The sequence below is a fragment of the Anser anser genome, assembly GCF_964211835.1.
Source record: "Anser anser genome assembly, chromosome: 9".
Classification (NCBI taxonomy): Eukaryota; Metazoa; Chordata; class Aves; order Anseriformes; family Anatidae; genus Anser; species Anser anser.
Window position 1 is genome coordinate 15440933 of NC_139729.1, and position 21209 is coordinate 15462141.

Consider the following 21209-nt stretch of genomic DNA (forward strand, 5'->3'; position numbering starts at 1 on the left):
TAAGCTAAAGCACAGTGGCCTGATTGCCATCCATGTTCAAGGCACAAGAAGCAAGTGAGCAGGCTCTCACCTTAGTGCTCCCCAACTCTGCAAGGGATGAGCAAAGCACCACTGGGATACATCACAGCGAGGCTCTCCCATTCAATTTATGAAAGAGAAGACTACATGTAGATGAAAAAAGTAGATGAAAGCAATACTAAGTACAAGTTACATGGATTGGATAGCTTATGCTTTCAATAGATATGTTTTTCTGGGTATTTTTAAGATCTAAAGCTTCATGAGATAAAAGAAAAATGAGTACTTGGAAAAATACTTCAGAATCAAAAGCCGAAACAAAAATACTTGCCAAATCACTACAATTAAAAAAAAAAAAGTAATAATAACATTATTCTAATCATTCACAATGTACTGGTGAGAAATGACCCTACAATCGCCCTTAGCTTGAAGGCCATTTGAGCCTTTAAATACAGAGGAAGAAATGGGTCAGTTTGGGAATTTTGTTGGAAAGCCATCTCCAGAGCACCTTCTTTCCTCCTTTCCCAGCTGTCAGCACTGTCTGGGTGGAACAACACCGCTCAACAGGAGCCATCCTGGTCCCACTGAGATCATCTGCTAGGGCCAGCATGAAGAGAAGAATGGGGCTCTATCCCACACAGCCTGCAAGGCTGCACAGCTTTGAAGAAATGAAATCCTAGCAAATTTTAAAACCTTTGTTCCCCTTCTGCTATTAAAGCAAGAATACTTCCTTAGAGGATTTGTTCTCAGAAATTAATTTAAGAAATGTGGGAATAACATTGAGCAGTAATTGAAAAGAATTTACTGTCTTAAGGCTTGACTCAAGACAATTCAGATGCTAAGAAGTGCCCATGAGGTCTTTGGCAGCAGACCAATGAGGCACTGACTTTCTTGTTCACTCCTTAACCTTCCATAAAACATTTGCAAATAAACAATGTACACACAGGGAAAACTGGAACTGCTCAGAACTTATAATGACAAGCTAATGTTTATATTCTTGGTTCCCTATTAACACAAAGAAAATCAGCCACTACAAAAACATAAAAGCAAAATAAAACTTTTTTTTTTTGGCTAGTTGGCTGTGTTTGTCTCTAGGCTCTCCATTTTTGATCATCTCCTCCCAAGCATTTCTGGGAGCGTGACTGTGATCTTAAAGGACTTTGACACTAATATTTCCTCATGTCTCACTTAACATTTATCCTCTGAAGACAACATTTATCCTTCCACACAACTGTGTATTTGCTGTCACTTGTAGATGCTTGGGAACAGATAAAGATGCAAGACCCAGAGTTGCATGGGTTCTCTGCTCATTCCCTTTATGGAGGACAGAAAGGACAAGCTTTTGAAGTTATTCAAATATAACATGCCCTGTTGCGATTCCACAGCATAGTGGATCACAGGGGTCTCTGCCTCTGTGCAGATGTTACAAAATGGTTTAGCCTGGGCCACCAGTTGTTCTGCATTGGTCCTATTGAATGTGGCCCCTTAAGCACTTTTAACGAAGACTGTCAAGAGTGAATATTTTGACAAGCTTGCAATGGCAAGATAAAATCAAGTAGACTGTAAACCGTACAAGTTCAGAAGCTGTTGTGTCCATGAAAAAGGCCAACCCATGGACCCCCCAAGTCAAATCCCTAGCCTGATCCATACTGTAAAGTTCAGCACCGCCTCGTACGCCTATGATATGACCTGATGTACGGACATCACATACCAAGAAGAAGCTTCATTTGTATGCTGAGAGCAGCAAGCAGCAGCTTTTAGCTGTAAAGTTCATGTTGAATTTTCTTGCCACTTGAATCGGAACAGAAGAAATAACTTGTCAACCTGAAAGCAATCAATTGCTGCTTTGGTTACTACTCAAATCCTGCAGCTGCTGCAGGTAGAAATTTACTGATAAAGCTCTTGAAAAGGTAGTTTCCAGCACTCCCAATGCATTTACAAACATTCAATATAAGCAACAGCTGCACGTTGCCTTCAGTCCTCAGTTACGTTTCTGGAAAATAGTGAGCTACATGCAGAGGCAGCAAACCTCCCAGGTCAGTTCAGCAAAATAAGCACAGCTCTGTTAAATTCTTTATTAGACTCACTCAAGAGTCTAATAAGAAAGCTACCTGAAGAGAGACTGCTCGCATGCCTCTTCTGCTACTGGCACCCACTCCTATTTGAAAGAGGGGAAGGAAAATTTCCACTGGCAGTCTATATAGCTGTTCTTTTAAAACTCAACTTTATATAGCTGACCTTTTAAGTTAAGGATGAAAAAATTGCCTCAGAGTTCAGAAAAGCATTCTCAAACAGTTTTGCACCATGACACCTCCAGAGCCAGAAACTGCACCCTAGGTGAACCATCTGTATTTGCGATGGAGATTTTACATCAATGTCTGGACATAAAATATTTTCCATGCTAGGGAACCATAACTGTCCCATACTGGAGCTACAATAATGCCAACCAAAGTTTAAGTACTACGAAAACTCATGGAAAGGGAAAATGTAACCACTGTCTACTGGAGCAAGGGCGAGAAGTGTGACCTTGGGCTCCTTACGTAGCAAAACGCTGGGCATGTTATCAGCGTGTTCCCAAGAGGGTGGGTGTTCTGAGACTCAGATGAAGACACAGAGCACTGATATTGTAAGGGATTGTGGCTCCCTGAACAGCTCTTCTACAGTAACCAGTAAGGGATATGCAGGTGGAGATCTTTTACCTCCTGACATCATCATCTGACTTTCATGATGTGCTGCCATGTACATGACAGTGTTGCTGACTGCTGACACTCAAATGGAGAAGGGAAAAAAAAGATTCAGCATACTGTATCTGTTGATAATGAATTCAAGGGAAACAATTTCTGAATCTTGAGATCACCAGGTGAACTCCTCAATCCACTATAAATGTGGAAATATTGTATAACTCTTATTAGAACTCTATACATCTTATGCCAACAACCAGCTCTACAACAAGCATTCACCAGAAACTATGCACAGCCAACAAATAAAAAAAAAGTTTGAAGTGATTCAAGAGACCCACCACATATTGTACTAGGAACCATAAATGGTCTAAAACGAGCATTGAGTAAGCGTCTCCTGCTTCAGAAACACCACTTTTCTGTAGTCTCAAAAGACTGAAGGAGCTCTTTAATACTTTTCAATGTCTATGCAATTCTAAGTATGCAATAAAACCCACAGATAAAGCAAGGAAAAATCAATAACAATCATTCTACTTGAATAGTTTGTAATTTCAAGGTGCTTGTGGTAAAATGAGAAAAATCAACACTCGTTACTTTTCTCATAAAGTTACTACAGAAAAAAATACAGAGAAAGTCAAGGTGGGACCTATCGAGTATTTGATGGCTTCATTTCTGACTTTCCAAGAAGTACCAAGTAATAACTCATAACCATGCAACTTCATAGCAGTGTAAACCACCACTGTTCTGATTAATAGCATTAGCTTTTAGAACCAACTTCACTGTAGATCTACGATAAGCATTTGTAAAAGCATACAGGGTGTAGAAAGTAGTAGGTTGTAGGAAGTAGTTACGGGGGAAAAAATGCATCCTACCAACAGCACCATCTTTCTTCCCTTTTATTTTACAGTTGTTTTCCAGTTCAACAACAGAACACACAGGCTGATCTCCTTCATCACTGCCTCCTCAGCGTCAGACTTCTCTTGTCATATCACCGTGATTCCACAGACCAACGGTGATCTAGTTCTCTCAGACTTCAGACAAAAACTGTCATACCTCTCAGCAAGAGTCATCATCTATTTTATGACTAAATCTTTCACTTGCCTCAAAGAAGCAAAAATTTGACAGTAACAGATCCTCACTCCTCCATTCTTGCCCAAGTCAGCACTTTCCCTCAGTACTTCTGACTTCTGCTTTGGTTCTGTATCTTCAGTTTTGAGCCTGTTCTAAACCAAATGACAACTGTACTGTAGTATTAAGAAGTTAAGAAATGCTGCAGTTTCCAAAAATTCAGAGAAGTATTATATTCAGAGTTGAGAAGCTAGAGGTCACAAATAAAAGTATTACTAAGAGATGAAGTCAGTCACCAGGCCTGAAAGGGGTATATGAAAGGAGAGGGCTGTAAGTGCTACTTACATAAATGCAAAAACTACTAAGTGATGTTACCAGCTCTGTCCTGTATTTTAAGTCTGATTGTCAAATTTTCTTAGATGGACTGGAAGAGGTGGACATAACAAGAGCGGGCAGAAATACAAAACAAAGTAACTGTTCCTGATTAGTTGGCAACAGCTTTCCGTAAGTACTACTGCAGTCTGTTAGAGACGTACCTAAACAACTCAAACAGCTGATCCTGCCTTAGAGCAGAGAAAGCTGGACTAAATGGCCTCTTGGGATCTCTTCCACCTCTAGCACCATGTGATTTCACACAATGTCTTCTGTACTACCTGTGGAAAACATCCAGCTTTCAATGCCATGAACCGCAGGAGGACAATGTATTAGAGAACTAGAAAAGCAAAACAGAAGGTCGATTAAATTCTTCTGCGCTGAAAAAGTAGGCCTGCAATTTCAAGTCCTGCTAGTCAATCACAGATCCCACTGAAAACACTGAACCGAGGCATATTTTATATACAACTTAAAAGCCCAAATTTGACAGTTTTCCCAACGTCTCTTGCAGGTTTTCCATGCACCAAAATATTTGACAATATAAACCTAAGACAACTCCAAGCAGAAAGCAGCTTACTTCCTTTTCTGCACAAGGATGAACAACATTCAAGGGACAACATTCAGATCAGGACATGTTTATTTCTGAACATGAGCTAGGTTTGGCATATACATCCAAACTCTTAGCCAACAGTGACGCTGCGATTTGTGACACACTAGAGTCATTTCTACAGTGGGTCAGCAGGGCTGGGAAGTCAGATTCTCTTCCAGGCGAGCCTCACTGTGCTGAGTTTGCTGTATATATTATTTCTTCATGCTTAGCTCAAGCACTTGCAATTCCGTTGTAATAGTTAGAGAGGCTGAAAGCACATGCAGATGACCTGTGTAGGACAAACACTCAGCTGGCACGAATTGCCATTACTGTACTTAAATTTACAAGACTTATACTAGCTAGGACCTAGCCCACAAGTCAGTACACATTCTCTAGCCACTCCACAGTGCTGTCATGACACTCAACACTAAAAAAAAAAAATTGAGTTTCAAAGAAGAATAGAAAAAGATTTTGGACTTAACCCTGCTCTGAAAAACTCAGATGCTGTCTTCCCTCGTTTTAATACATCTTGGAGCCTAAGATGCCAAAAAAAAGCAGAGTAATACTTTAGAGCAGCTATAAAAAAAGGAAAAATCACCCATGGGTTTGGATACAGTGGGGAAGAATGTAAAAAGGCTTTTAAATGCGCGTTAAATTTCTTATGAGTTGGAAAACCTGGGTCACAACACATGGTCTCAAAGTGGAATTGTGGATAATGTATTTTCATATTTAACTCTGATGAACAAACCTTTTATTTTTTTCCAGACCATGAGAAATGTCAGTTTAACTTGTCAAGAACTAAGCTTTGAAATTAAAAGTCTATCAATGAAGCAGCTTCCTGGCCTGATCCTGCAAAAAGCTAATTGTTCCCATTCTTAATTCCATCAAGGATGAAGCCTCAGAAATGAGGGAGTATCCCAGACAAGCTTAGACCACAGGAGAACTACAATTAATATATACTTAATGATTGAAGATACGATTAGAGCTAATACAAGACATACATTGTATGCCTTGCAAAAATGCAGTGGTTTGTGTTGTTGTTTTTTGTTTGTTTTGTTTGTTTTTGTAAAATACTCTGAACCAAATAAAGGGAGAAGAGGCAGGGCAAGGGCAAGCACAGCAAAAGAGCTTCAGTGAAAGTCCTGAAGATCACAACTGATTACTGCCACTACCATGGGACTGGAAGGGTGTGCTGCTGCCATACACACACTGCTCCTTCCTTGACTATCAGCAGTAGGCAGCTGCATCCCTAAGAAGGTTAGACTGACCACTCAGGGGAACTCACAGATACATTAGTCCATTTGCACCTCCTCTACCATAGGCAAAATAAGTCCAAACTAGCTTGGGACAGTGCAATTACTCAAACAGGGCAAACTAGGACTAAGAAAAGAGGATAATGATGTTGGTAACACTCCCTCCCTTCTCTCCTACCACCCCCACCCCCCAAAGTAACAAAAAGGGAAGCAAATAACAAGAATATAATAACTGGAAGCTTACTCCAGAGAAGTCTGCTGTAGTGGGTTTACGTGGCAAGGTTTGGGTAGCAGGGGGCCATAGGGGTAACTTCTGTGAGAAGAATCCAGAAGCTGCACCATGTTAGGTAAGGGGCCCACCGCTGGCCAGAGCTGGGCCCATAAGCGATGTTGTTCTGCGCCTCTGTGAGAGCAGATTTAAGAAATGGAAAAAAAAAATCTGCACCATGTGACACCATTCAAGTTGCTAAGCCTGGCTGAGAAGACCTGTAAGCAGAGCCATGCTGCTTCTGGGGCTGACTCATGACACCCACATCATAACAAACCTGCATTTTTCAGGGTAACCCACCGGAAAGCAGCTTGTATTGCTCAGTGGCCAGGGGCTTGTCAGGCCAGCCAGCACACTGCTAGCTGCCCATACCCACTATCCAGACCAGGAGCAAAATTTCTTCTGCCTTAATATATATTCCAGTGTTTATTCTTCAAATAATTTTCCCCACAATTGGTTTTCTAGCTCTTTTCCATATCTTTTGTCTCAATTTCTTACATACCTTCCTCATTGGTTTGCCTCCCTTTGACTTCATATTCTTCTGAAATCTTTATTTTCTTCCTCCTTTCTGTACAAAATTAAATTCTCCCCAAGCCACTTGTTCCATTCCAGCTGTGATTAAGTCTGTGCTTATAAAAATGCGATCAGACCCAAGTGACATTTTCCACTTACAGTAAGATCTTTCATCTTCTTTTGAAGATTTCTTTAGTCTTCACATTATGTGGAATACCGTATGATATTCACTGCCTCGAGTACTACTTCAGCCCTCTTCCCCCTCCTCTCTGTCACTGCCCACCAATTCAGAAATACAAACCATCAATTCCTGTCACAAATCATGGTTTTTCTCAAAGTCAGCTTACTGGTTTTGGACATCTGCTGTGTTTAACTGCTCCCTGATCCTCACACTCCCTGCAAGAGCTGGTCCTTGCCTCCAGGCAGCCTCTCCTCCCCGCACAGACCCGCTGGGGTACCTGTGTCCAGGTGCCGGCAGGCAGCCACAGGCTCTCTGTGAGGGGAGGGCGGGGCTGCCTGGGCCCACACAGGGCTCCCACAGCATTCCACAAGGTTCCACAAGATTCCAGAAGGTTCCAGCTGGTCCCGGGAAGCCAGGTGGCAGGGCGAGGCGGGCCTTCTATCACCATCTGACTGTTCTGAGGGGAAATGCAACTTTTACCCAAGTCAAGTCTGTTTTACCCATTACTGTAACTGTAAAGGGATCTCCCTGCCTCTATCTCAGCCCACGAGCTTCTTCGTCATGATTTCTCCCCCCGTCCCACTGAGGTGGGGGACAGACCACAGCTCAGCAGGCAGCTGGCACCACACCATCCTTCTCTGACTTGGTTCAGTCCCTCTCGTTTGGAAACATTTGTTCTCGAGTCTGCTGCTAGCAACAGAGTTCCAACTTTCTGTACTGAAAAAGTAAATCAATCAGTAGATAAAAATTCATCACACTTAAAAAAAAATCAGTAGATAAAAATTCACTAAACATTTCATGTCCCTGGTCTGGTGTTACATATACATACAAGTGTCCTAGCAAGTAGAAAAGATTCTTTTCTTTTGTTTCCACAAAAGAAAACATTACATGTGCTTATTAGAGGGGAAAAAAGATGCATAAAAAAAACCAAACATGACATTTAAATGTTGTAGCAAGTGACAACAAAAGGAGAATCACCGATATACTCCATATATTGAGTGGTTCGAATCCAACCATCTTATTAGTGAAGCCTTTAACAGAAAGTATTGACTAAATCATAAAGAAAACCAAAGACAGAAAGCATGGATATCTTCCTGAAAAGGACTAATGGATTTTCCAACGAGTATGTGCATGTCTTTGACTGCTGCTGCATCATGCAGGCAAGCTGAAGCATCCTTCAGTAGGGGTACACGGATGGATGGAAACGCCCCAGTTCCCTCTTCACTATCCAAACAGCACTCTGCTCCTCCAGTTGTGTTCTTGTACATCGTATTTTCCTACTGCCTCCTGCCAGATGAGGTAGCTAGAGTTCACAGACTAAGCCACAAGACCAGAGAAAAATTCTGTGAAACAAAATCGTTTTGTGTTGTTGTTGTGGACAAGAAGATGGACAGGAAGAACAAAATTCACTTTAAAATAAAGCTTCATTACAATTAACCGAAGTTATAGAACCATAATAAAATAACCAGCGACTCTCACCTCACTTCACTATAGAAGAAGGGAGTGTCACGGGGTTCCTGTTTCCAAATTATCTCCTGGGTTTCTTCACACAAGCTGGCAATGTTAGCCCTGATGCAGTGCAGCCCCATGTGCTGACACTGCTGACTGCCTGATGCCTTCCAAGCCACAGCTGGTATTTTTTACTTTAAGGTCAAATGCTGGTAATGACAATTTTATCTCAGTTATTTGAGTTAATGTTGACCTAAGTCATTCTTGAGAAAAAGATGCAAGTAGGAAAAAATGAACAGCTTGCACTCAGTTGGATCAAACGTTTTTCCCAGTGTACAGCAGGAGTTCTCCACAGGAGGCAGCCTGTTTCATGACAGAAGGTGTAACTTGCTCATCATTCCAATCTCAATTGCCCATCTACTGTCAGCAGAGTTAAGCCTTGCACTCAGACAAATGGTAAACATTGAGCCTCTTTTAACCAGGCTCTTGGTTCTTTAAGTCCATGAAGCTATAACATTTTCCACCCTCCCCTTGCAATCCAAAAGCCACAATTTTTAAGGCTTCTTCCAAATCTACTGCCATAGTGTCTCCCAGACTACTTAAATGCTTTGCATTCAAGACTCCTTCTTGAAGAAGACTGAACTACATACGGTACATTATAAAGCAAACAGATCTTCTCTTATGAAACATTTGACAGGACACATTTTTGAGTTTTCAAACACTGAACCCAGAGTCTGAACTGTTCAGGAGGAAAAAAAGCTCCTTACAGGTCTAAAAAGTCAAGGTGCTTGTAAAATAAGCCCCAAGCTGCTTGTAAAATAAGCACTGAGCTTGTGCAACATTTCAACAGCTAAAAGATGAGCAGGGACATGAAGCTAGATCTATTTCCCTACAAGTCGATAGACTAGCACTCAAATGTCTTGTTGATAAAAATAGAACTTGAATTAATTAGCAGAAAAATATTTTAACAACCAATGCTGTAAAAGCTTCTTTTTCTATTCAAAGAAAAGTACCATTGTTAAATATATACTTTTTTCTCCCCTCCAAAATTTAAACTGCTGAATTCAGAATTAGTGAAAAGCTTACGCAACTAATCTTAAAAACGTGAAATGAATCTGGGAACATTTACTGTTTAAATTGACAAGTCTTCTACTGGCAACGAAATAGTTAAAGAAAAAAAGGGGAAAAAAAAACCTTAAAAGACTCAAGAGAATTAGCTGTTGCTAAAACAATTTTATGGTCCTTTCCACTTCACTGGAGGTAGTTTGTATGGCTGACTGGAATCTATTCAATGCTGTCAAACGTCTAACACTCCCATAGCTAGACGCCTTACAATGAATAACAAGCAGTCTAGCTGCCAATATGCTAGAGCTGCATTTTTTTTACCAGGGACTGGACCCCAACCCAGCAACACTCTAACTTCATCATTTGATGCCTTGTTAATTTCTAAGACCAAAAATTAACCACAACAAGCAGAAGTGCCAAGATTTCAAAGCACCGCAACTACAAATTCCAGCACATTTAATAAAAAGCAGTACCGGAAGTCAGGTCCATAAGAAAATCTGAGTATCTGATTTTTCTTTTGTACTTCACATCAATTCTGTAATAGAAAATAACATTCAATTTCAGTAGATATTTTACAGTTTATGGAGACTTATGATAGGTGCACAGAATAGAAGGAAGAAGAAAGTAAAAACGGAGAATGAAGTGTACGCAACTGTTGTTGAAACACTAAGCACATCATCTGTCATCCTGAGTACCATCATTTCCATAAATATTATCCCAAGCACTGATTGTCTTGTTCAGTACTGTGCTTCAAGCAAAATCTTGGACTCTTACCATATTTATGTCCTTCATCCTTCAACTGTAATAATGGTGAAGTGCTGACACCAACATCATATTCCCAGTAAGATACAGAGTGCTTGGTGAAATTATGGCTGTGTTACCTTGGCAGGTTTATGATTACGGCTTCAGTAGAACTTCCATCATGTAGCTCATATCCTACCATCTGACAGACACAGGCACACCCGCCTCTTCATACAGCAGCAAGTTAAAAGTCAAACAGGACGCAGACTTTGTGACCTAGGGCACACTTTTCCGCACTTGCAGCTTCAGGGGTGAAAACGATCATCAGACTGACCATACATTTTACATAGGACTTTTTAAAATTATTATTTTATTAAAATTACTCTTGGCTGTGTAATTCCTAGAAACTAATTCTCATGCAACCAGAAAGTGCTGAAAAGTATCAGAGCCTCAGTTTGGCAAAAAAAAATAATAATAATGAAACAAAGCAGATGTTTTGAGAAACACTGGTTACATCACACAGATACAAAGCTCTCAGTGAGAAGAACTAAATTTGAATCAATAGTAGAATTAACATGCTCATTCTTACTCAAAAATAAGTGCTACATGGAGTAGAGTTTTAGAACCAAGTTGATTATCCACACCCTAAAAAAGATGCAGCTTCATCTATCTGAAGGAGAGAAGAAAAACAAGTGTATGTGTGTGCAGAGTAATGTGTGCACATGGTTGCATACACTTGTGTTATTGATCATAGTGCTTAGCATCAGAGGGGCAAGACTTCACAATCCTGCAATGGCCAAGGGCATTTGCCTCAACAAATGTGTACTTTTAAGCATATATTTACAACCAGTATCAATGGCTTAAAGAAATAAAATGTACTTTTCAGAAATGCATTAGGAGTTTTTTTTTAAATTATGTCCCCTAAACAAAGATGATAGGCAAAAGGCATAATGAATAATATATATGTATATACACACAAATATGTATTTACTACCTTGTTTAGGCCTCTTGCTCTAAAAGCAGGTTACTATTTCTTGGCTTTACATTTAAGCTGTCCTTACTCTCTACATTTGGGCAACTTACTGGCGATACACCATACATTAAGATACACCCCACAACTTAGATTAAACACCAGACTCCTGTAGCATTTTATCTGTTTTGATGATGCATGCATGCAAAATTTCCTGAAAACATTCACCTATATTCTAGCTTCACATTTCTGGGACCGCAAACCCACACACATAAATACCTGGTGTGTTTTCCATAAATACTTTGACAATAAAACTAGACCAAACAACCATACCATGGCTGTAAATTAAAGAATGGTGCCATGATCCCTCTCAAAGACAGAAGTCTTTGTCAGAAGGCAGCAACCCCAAATCACTATAAGCTCCAAAACACTGACCACAATCATTAATCACATCTGGTTAATCATAGTCAAAGCCGTTTTCAAACCAAAAGCTGGTTAAAAGCTACATCCATCAATTCCACTGATAAGAACGTTTAACATAAAACTTTTAGGTTACATGTTTACACAAAATGTAAGATGTAAGGAATGAAAAGTAGAACTTGAATGCTGCTCTGTCCAGCAGAGAAGCACCTTTTATTTTAGTACAGATAAAGGACTTGCCAATAGCGTATCAGCAAGTCAGCTGTCAGTCAGGAGGTAAAGTGCAACTTGTGACAGAACACCTTTGGATATGAGGAGATACCTACATCCAACTCAATGAAAATTTTATGCAAAAGCAAACATGGCTAAAAATTTATGGAAAACCAAATTCTTGGCTGTGTGTTTAGTCAAATAACATGACAGCTGGATAACACCCAGTACCCACACGTCTCAGACCAACTCAACTGTAATTATACAGGGGGTTTTATTCCTGCTCTGATTCATCATAGTTTAGACTTTGGAAACATGTTTCAATTTAACTTACTTTGTAGTGACATTTTCTGGGTAAATATCAAATTTCAAGCCATTCCATCACTACTGATGAGATGATGCTTTACACCTGGAGATCATGCTATTCCTTGCTATCTAACACCTGCATGGAGGACAACTGTCATTAGCCAACACAGGCCGCAAAGCTCCTTACATCCTCTTTAAGAGCTGTTCAAGACTACGAACTCCAATTCTCCAGAGGACTTTTCTAACAGATGGGAACGAGGCAAATGCATTAAACAATTTAGATGATTATTTCCAGAAATACTTCTTCAGTACTCAAGTGTCAAAATGCTTTTAAATCAAGCAAATAGCACGGGGCAAAACTTACAAAGCTGACTACAAGAACTAGATGTTTATACTCTGTGAAATTCAGTGGGCTCCAGATACATAGTTCTACAGCTCATTTTTTAAAAATTCATTCCTGACTGACCGTAAGACAAGAGCAATCTCTTGATAAGTACGTAGCTCAAGAGAAACACATCAAAATTTTGAAATAGGTATTTCTGTATGTCCTACACTGTTAAAAGCATTCTTTACCTTTTGAACAAAATTGGTAATTATGTTACAACATGCGCCCTCGGTGCAATTCACCAGGTTTCCAAAAGGTCTCCTTCTGTCCCTTATTCACAAAGGATTTGAATCTGATGTACACTCACGTAACTCTGGTTCATAACAACAAAATGCACAACGTCATGCCTTCAGCATAAGTGATTCTGTGTCTTCAAGATCACATCTGCAAGAAGTACTACCAAACTAGACAGCTTCAAGAGGGCAGCCCCTCAGGCTCCTACAAGATCATCTGCAGACCTCATCATAGCTAAGCATTTTCTCCATTTTCTCTTTTCAGAGGAGATTTACTGGTAACAAGTGGTTAAGAAAAAGTAAAATGACATTTTACGTACCACTTCTAGTGAAAATATTTCACAAGCATAGCTTTCCATGTACATTTTCACAGGTATTTTCAGCATACTAAGGCACTGAATATACTGCTCTTATCTCTGCTAAGTTTGGTCCTTATGCTTATTGATAGCTGGTGTTGATCACTTGAACTGGAAAACTTGCAGGAAGGAAGCACCCAAGTTCAGCTCTGAGTGCTCTCCAAAGTCTCCAGGAGTGTCTTATGACACTGATCTCTAATCAAGTAGTTCATTACTAGCTGGCAGAAACTGTTGCTGTGAACTTACTCAGCACCAAGTTATTTTGTTCATATTAACTGCCATTTCCTTTTCCAATTTGTAAGGTTAGTGTGCATCAATCTCCTGCTGCTTTAAGTTTGGCAGTCTTTTCCCACACTAAGTTTTTATTTTCCTAAAGGTGACCATTTAAACACATCTTGTGTCTTTTGTTTCTCAGGTTTGTTTTTTTCTCATTTATTCCTAATGATTTCAGACCACCTCAATTATTTTTCCTAAGTCTTCCATACATTGATGAATTTATACCAAAGAAATTACAGCAACATTTTCATTTTGTTTTCAAATGTTTTTCCCCTCTCAGGAAGTTTTGGCTCAAGCCCACTGCAGTAATGTGGGCATTTCAGGATACAAGTGTGTTCTTTCACAGGCAGATGCCTCTTTCCATCCATAAACCACACCTAACAAATGTCTATATAGCTTACTTCTTCAGTACCAAAGGTATACACACACCTTTGTGTCTTCCAGTTAGCCAAGAACATGTGCTGAGGTGCATCATATGTGCCTGTAAAGGGCACTGATAGTACACCCTCAGATCTCTGGAAAAGTGAGGTGCTGGAGTATAGAACTAATAACTGGAAAAAAAAATAATAAATTAAAAAAAAAATCTGGTTCTACCTCTGACTTAGTACTCCTGTCTCCATTTTTTCCAAGATATGACACCAATATACAGCTATTTCATAAGAATATTGCAAGACTTAATTATTAGTCACTCTTTCAGTGCTTCTATAAACTCAGCCTTTTCCTTCTTGTTATTAGACTCCCAGCTGCTCTCTTCAACTCCGCCAGCATTCCCACTCTTACCTACCTATAGGTTAAATACCTCAGATAACTATAAGCCTGAACTCACCTGCAGAGCAACCACTTTCCTCAGCGCTAAACACCATATTATGGTCAACAAGATCAGTTTCAAAATCAAAACACTAATCATGATGTAATATAAACAGTAAGAGAAATCCATTTTAAAGTGGCTTCAGGGAGACAAGTTTAGACAACAGTGGAGAGTGCTGTGCATGCATTTCATGACTACATGCTGCCTGCCTTGCAACACGAGTAAGGTTTTAAAAACACTGATGATAGGAGATTGATAGACCAGCCAAGACCAATCGTCAACCTGTACTTTTTTTTTTTTTTTTAAGTAAGTCTAAAACCACTCTAAGTTCTAATTTGCTGTTTCTGTATGCACAGTGCCTCCCCAGCTCCTAATTACATCCCTAATTGCAAATGACTGAAGAAGAAGCAGTTGAGCAGGCATGGAAAGCCTAACTCCTTTGTCTTTTTTTCATCACCATCAAGGCCAACATTCCTTGGTAGGGACCCTGCTTTCATCACCTTCTCATGCCTCCCTTGCTTCTTTAAAGTTTTGTGTCTCAGAAGCAATGCATCACATGAACGATCTGCCATAAAAAGCCAGCAGATTCTCTTTCATTACGTCCTTAAACCAATCCCCTCTAAAAAACAATCTGTATTTAGTGGATGTCTTCTCAATATCATCCTTGATGTCTTCAAAGCCTGTGGAAAGACTGCCACTTATCACTCTGGGATTTTGACAAGCCTTTCTCTCTCCCAATCACTCATTTTATTCTCCCTAACACTCCCAAAATTTCTAGCATCATGCATCTTAAATACCCCTCACTTCCTGTGTTTCTCCTGCCTCTGTGCTGCTCCTTTTCCCAAAGTTTATTCTTGTATCTTTTTTTTTTTTGGTCATTTTCACCACATTAATTAGTAAGCTAGCTTCCAGGAACTTAACTGGCTCAAGGCACAGATCTTTTTTCTTTCTCCTAATTCCTGATCTCTGATGATATCTAGGCTTTACAGTCCCCCCTCAATCAAGTCCTTTATTAGCTTTTGCTTTTATTTTTCCTATAATCCAAAAACTGTGTGGTGGACTTTTGCCTTGTATAAACAGACATTCTGAAAATATTAGATTTGTGGCTTTTTACATTCTTTTTATTTGAAACATTTTCAGCTATTACAACATTAGTAAGAAGATGAGTACTTTATGTTGGATGAACATGCAGAAAGAAGACCAAGTTTCAGGACAATATGCATCTTCCTACTTTCCAAATGTTCCTGCTAACACTCAACACTTTGCATTTCCCACCATGTAGGCATGCTTCACAAAGAGCCACATGCAGAGTATAAGGCATGGCAATACCTGGGAAATGCACTAAGAACAGGTAATTATGTGTTCAAATGCTATTGAGCTGAAGTGGAATTCAGACCATAAAATGTTTTTTGACAATATAGCCTCCACCTTGCCCTTAATAAATGGAGCACTGACACACAGCAACTTCAGCTGTACAGTATTTTTCTATTCTGAAGAAGTATAGAATGACAAATTATGGGATGGCTTGGGTTGGAAGGGCCTCAAAGACCACCTGGCTCCAACCCCCTGCCAGACTGCAGCTGATAGAGTCTTTGCCAGCTGCCCAGGCAGCACTGGGCATATCTGCAAAGCCATTCACCATTTCCAGAAGCTGCCAGGGAACCTGGACCCACAGAGCTTTCCAACACAGGCAAAAGTGCATCTTACATGCTCAAATAATCTAGTAAATGGAAGAAGCACCCTTTTACTGTTGGACCTCAGAACACAGGGACATTCTGCTGTTGGACCTCTGACCTTGGGAAGCCATATATTGTATCGCACGGAGGAGAACCAAATCTCTTTGTAACCACGGACTGCCAAAAGATAACAGGGAATCTGTACCTGAGCAGGACGCTGACTCCACAGCACCTGCCTATACAGCACGACACCATCCCACAGACCATCTCTGCCCTTCAGATCCACACCAATAAAAAGTCAGCAGCGCCACATCTGCAAGACCACCAAGCTCCAGGCAAAGCCAAAACTGTAATACCAGGATCTGCTCAACATCAGCAGAGGTGCAGATTTGTAGTTAGCATGGCCAGACAGATTCTACTTCTGATCCAACAGAAATCTTCCCTACCTCAGATGTTCTTCTGTTCCTATTACCTATCCCCTTGAATGCCCCCGGCTTGCTGGAGGAGCGCTGCAAGCCCACCTCCTCAGTGCCTCGCAAGCACCAGGCAAGCCGCCTTACGGGGCTCGGTCCGGGGAGCACCAACAGCAGCTGGTGAGCAACAGGGACCCCCCCTCGCAAAGTGCAAGAGCATCCTTCACAAAAAAAAATGGTTTAAATGAGATACTTCAGGTTAAGCATATGATCTAGTGCTCTGATGAACAGGGAGCGACCTATGCATTTTTAAAATGTTTATTTTTACTACTTCCATAATCATAACTTTTGTATTTTAAGGACTACAATATTTTACTAAGAGAGAGAGGGAATTTGGCTTGTAATGAATAACCAAGCGAATAAACTTCCCCCAAGTGCTAGAGACCAGCAGACATTTCAAAACCGCCTCCCCTCCTTGCATTTTACTTGAAGGTATTTTATTTCCACTTAGAATAAAAATAAGAAAACAGGAATGATGCACAAATACAGCATTTGGTTATAGCATAATATGGCAGACTGAATACATGAGAAAACAACACCTGCATTTAAAACACAGAAAGCTGCAAACAAAGCATGGAGAAAGACTCAGAAATGATAAGGAAGGGGGAACAAACCTGGTCTCTGTATCTGGCACCAAGAAGCAGTCAGGGCTCCTACCAATATGAAAGACAATTAGATTGCAGCAGATAAACCAGAAAGTAATGATTATGATTGCTGATGCTGCAGACCGCGGCTGGCCCACATTAGGTTAAGTAAGCTGGATGCAAGCCAGCATCCCTGAACAAACGGCACGGCACAATCCACAGCAATCTGAGCAGAGATTATCAATATCTTAAAGGTGACCTTTCACACATGCTATCCCAGCAAATAAGGCAATTCTCGTGGCTCTAATGGAGGAGATCAGCAGAGGCCAGTCTCTTGAAGCCATGCGCTCTTCATATAAAATAGGATTTATTTTTTTAATTTTATAATAATTGACTGTACCTCATTTGAGCAAAGTCCACTATGCACTTTATTGGTTTATTTCAAGCCTTCCCTCTGTTTTAAAGAAAACATAATCTAACTTTTCATTATTCATTATCATCCAGGCAGACAGCAAGCTAGAAAAAAAAACTCTAATTTTTAGCCATATTGCCTATTAAAAAATTGTAAAATGTCTCCTAAAAGGGCAGGTGCATTAATTAAGGCTGCCTCAGGATAAATGAAAATTACTAGGAGTGCTCTGCTTTCCTGAATGAGTTTTCCATAGATTATTTATAATTGAATGAAACCAATTACAGCATTTGTAACGGAAACTATACATACATTAAACATTTCCATTTTTGCAGAAGCTGAACTGCGTGCACAGGAAAAGATCTTTATTTTGTTACAAAGGGAAGAAAAATCTTATTTTTCTGAAAAAGTTTCATAGAAGTAAAACTATATACTAAAAGTACAAAAATCCTGGGTACAAAACCAAGCGAGAGCAGACCAAAAGGGTACAAGTGTAATTGAGAATCAAGGCCCAGATTCCAAGAAGCCATCTCACAGACGGAAATCCTGAAGTTGTAGATTCTACTCCTTTCCATTTCTTCAGAGAAGGAAATACAGCCTAATTAGGTTCAATTTTCTAAATAATGGTTAGCCTCTGTAACTAATCAGGAAAGTTCTAAATCAATATCAGACTAAACGCTTGCTCAAATAACAGAACATGCTCTGTCTTCAAAATATAATCTTACCTGCAGAAATCTGACATCTGAAAAAGTTACGGACTGAGGATAACAAACTAGCATATAGTTTTCATTTTCAAACAGAAAACGTCCTTTGCTATCCTACAGAGCAGTCTCTCAAACAACACCCAACTTTTTTTTTTGTGTGTGTGTGCACAGATTTCAGTAGTGGGAGAAAATGAAGAACTTTGGGGAAAAAAATAGTTTCAAACACAACAGCTCCCTCTGAATTCATTCTTACTGGAAGAAAGAAAATGTTTAAAGTTAGTACAAGAGAAGCAAGAAAGACCCAGGTGAAGTGATTTGAATAGCAATTATCTTTAATGGTCAAAGATCCCTCAGAGGTAATTCTGCTTCAAAAATCAGCTAGAAGCAATGCCCTCATTAACTTCATCTGTAATTATCTGATATTCACCTGAATTACGCATTCTACTCCATCAGCAAAATAAATAAGACTATATTAAGAGGCTTATAAATGCAATGCAGAATTACCTTTTAGCATTTTGTAGCATATGCTACCTAAGTTGCATACACTGCAAGAAATACCTGTCAGACCATTTTGGCTGTTAGTAGCCAGGAAGCTTCAGTTTATTCCTATTTCTGTGTAATCGATAATGAAACAGTGTGACAATTTAAAGAGGCACCTACCTATAGTCAGATAAAACTAATAGGTAATAATTAAGAATATTTTTCATTTTCATTTCCTTTCTAGACACACATATAAATAACATGATAGTGAAAATTAGAGTAGATGTGAGATTATTGTTGATTACGCACCCTAGGCCTAGCACTGCTTTATAGTATATTTTATGATGCTACCAACTACACATTAGCACAAGCAAGATCTGTCCTACAATGCACGTAGGCTCCAACGCCAATTGTGCAGTAGCCAAGAAATTTGACAAATTTTTTCTTAATATTTCATGTTTATCTTCAGATATCAAACTAGCAGATACAGGGGTCATGGATGAAAAGGAGAACATCAAGCAACAAGGCCTAAGGTAACTCCAAATACACAGTGAAAATTCTATCGAATTACTAAAAGTGTGTGTGTGTGGGAGGGAATTATTTGTTTAGATAAACAAAGACTTTTTTTATATTGTCAGTATCTGCCTCTGTCAGCTCTTCTAAATTGAAGAGAGATGTGACGTTAGGTAACTTGGAAGGTTACAAACACGCAGGCATTTTCTCCTGGTAAACTATTTTCTTAGTTTAAAAGCACCCTCTGCTACATCTTCTTTTTTTATATTTTTTCCCCTCTTACATATTATGATGGCCAGAGTTCAGCATAGGAATTAACTTTATAGATCTCTGCATTTCCTTCTCATTTATTCTCTGCAAGAATTCCTTCCCTGAGAAAGGGGGATCTATCTGCATCTCTTTTTTCAGATTAGTCTTTCTCCTGCCTAAGGCCACACTACTACATTTTTTGCATTGACAGTCCTGTGGAACTTCATAGAGATGATGCCAGCAGCACCATTACTCATTTCAGTAATTTCTGGTCTAATCTTCAACACCTTGAGAGAACACCTGTCAGTCACATGCTGCTGTTATTTATGAGACCAACCATGTACAAAAGATAGAACCATTTAAATGTATTTTGTTCCTCTGCTTGTGTAAATGCTGACAAAGAATTATTTTTTTCAATGATCTTTTTTCAACTTTCATTGGAGGAGTGTACTCACTATAGAACTCTACTACCTTCCTGATGTCTCAATGGTCAGCACACAAATGAAGCAACAGTAAAATTATCGAAATATTAATTTCTTTGCATTTAATTAGAAACACATTTCTAAACCCTTACACTGTTGCCCATGGAAAGCCCCCACACATTACAAATATTCACACGCCAGGGGAACACTGCTCCTGGAGTTCCAGGATCAGAGGTTTTAGAGTATGAAAATACACTGTTGATATCAAGTATAATGCACTCCCCTTGTTTTGTTTAGAAAATTATGCAGACAAGCCAGAGCTATCTGCTTTACCAAGCTGCTTCTCAAGGAACAAACATTTTCCCCACTTTCATTTCAGTGTAGACTCTGTTGAACCCCATCATAATTATCAGTAATATTTTCACAAACTATTAAAAAAGATCTGGCTGAAAAAATAAAAATTGATCCAAAGACAACACCAAGTTGTTCAAATATTTATTCATCCAATAATGAAACTTATAGATGGGAGTAGGGAATAATTAGAGACCACTTACCGTAGCAGAGAGCTGTGGTCCATTCAGCTGTGCATGCAGGATGGCTTCATTGATGGAGTTCCGGATTCCTGTCAGGGCGATTTCCAGGTCATGAGAGGCAGCCATCTCATTTGTCAGATACTCCAGCGTGGAGATATACTCCCTCCATTGGGCATCCAGTTCAGACACGCTGGCCAAGCAGCCCCTCATTACATTGAGACAATATCCGACGCAGGGTCTGATTAGCGTCAAGCCCTGGCAATGAGGGCAGTACTGCATCTTCACCAGAGCTCTGCTGCATTCCTTGCTGAGAACTGCATGTTCAGTAGTATTTATTACTTCGATGCCCAGACTGAGGGCCTGGCTGAGCATCCTACTTGCCCAAAGAGATTTTGACAGCTCTGTAACCATGTTTTTAGAATAGCGTCCAAAAGGATTTATGTCTTGCCTCGTAAGTCTTAGACACTCTGTATAGTCCTCTGATAAATCTGTAATTCCTGGGTTTATTAGCCGACTATACACAAGAGGAAAGAGACTGTCAAAGAATCTTAATACTGCGTCTTCCACTGTAGTGTCTGCGCCCAGGATGTAGAGAGAGATGTCTCTAAAAAGCTTTTTAACAGGCTCTGCTGCTTCTTTCGCCATAGGTCTGTAAGCTGTCTCAAAAAGGGAACTTGTGCGGTTTTCAGCTAAGCGAAGCAAGGACTCAAAGGCCTCTAAAAAAGGGAAGGGGAGAGAGAAAGAAAGATGTCCGATGTTAATAGCCAGCAGCTACATCTCAGTCACATAACTTTACTGTCCTGAACAGGGACACCAAGAGTTGCACAAAATCTGCAATACGAATATACTAATAGTTAACACTGCTTTCATCGGTAACATGATTAAAAAGACAGGTAAATATTACATGTGCTTAATAAAAGCAACTCGTAATATACAAGCATTTTCTTAAGCAAATTCTTACTGTATTCTGGCTGGCTAGACCCTGACTCAAACTCTATTGGCCAATGCTG

At 39.8% G+C, this 21209-nt stretch overlaps 1 protein-coding gene across 21 annotated transcripts in view; it reads right to left on the reverse strand.

Moving 5' to 3' along the window:
* The window catches only part of LOC310904415 (glypican-5-like), a 441629-nt gene that overhangs the window by 267234 nt on the left and 153186 nt on the right, over positions 1–21209 (reverse strand). For all 21 annotated transcript variants that reach the window (XR_014588310.1, XR_014588311.1, XR_014588312.1 and 18 more), the window contains one exon: positions 20221–20915. Coding sequence is in view for 13 of the 21 variants with exons in the window: in XM_083849130.1 (XP_083705256.1) it covers positions 20221–20915 (695 nt within the window). In the remaining 8 variants the exon portion in view is untranslated. The remainder of the gene's footprint in view (positions 1–20220; positions 20916–21209) is intronic.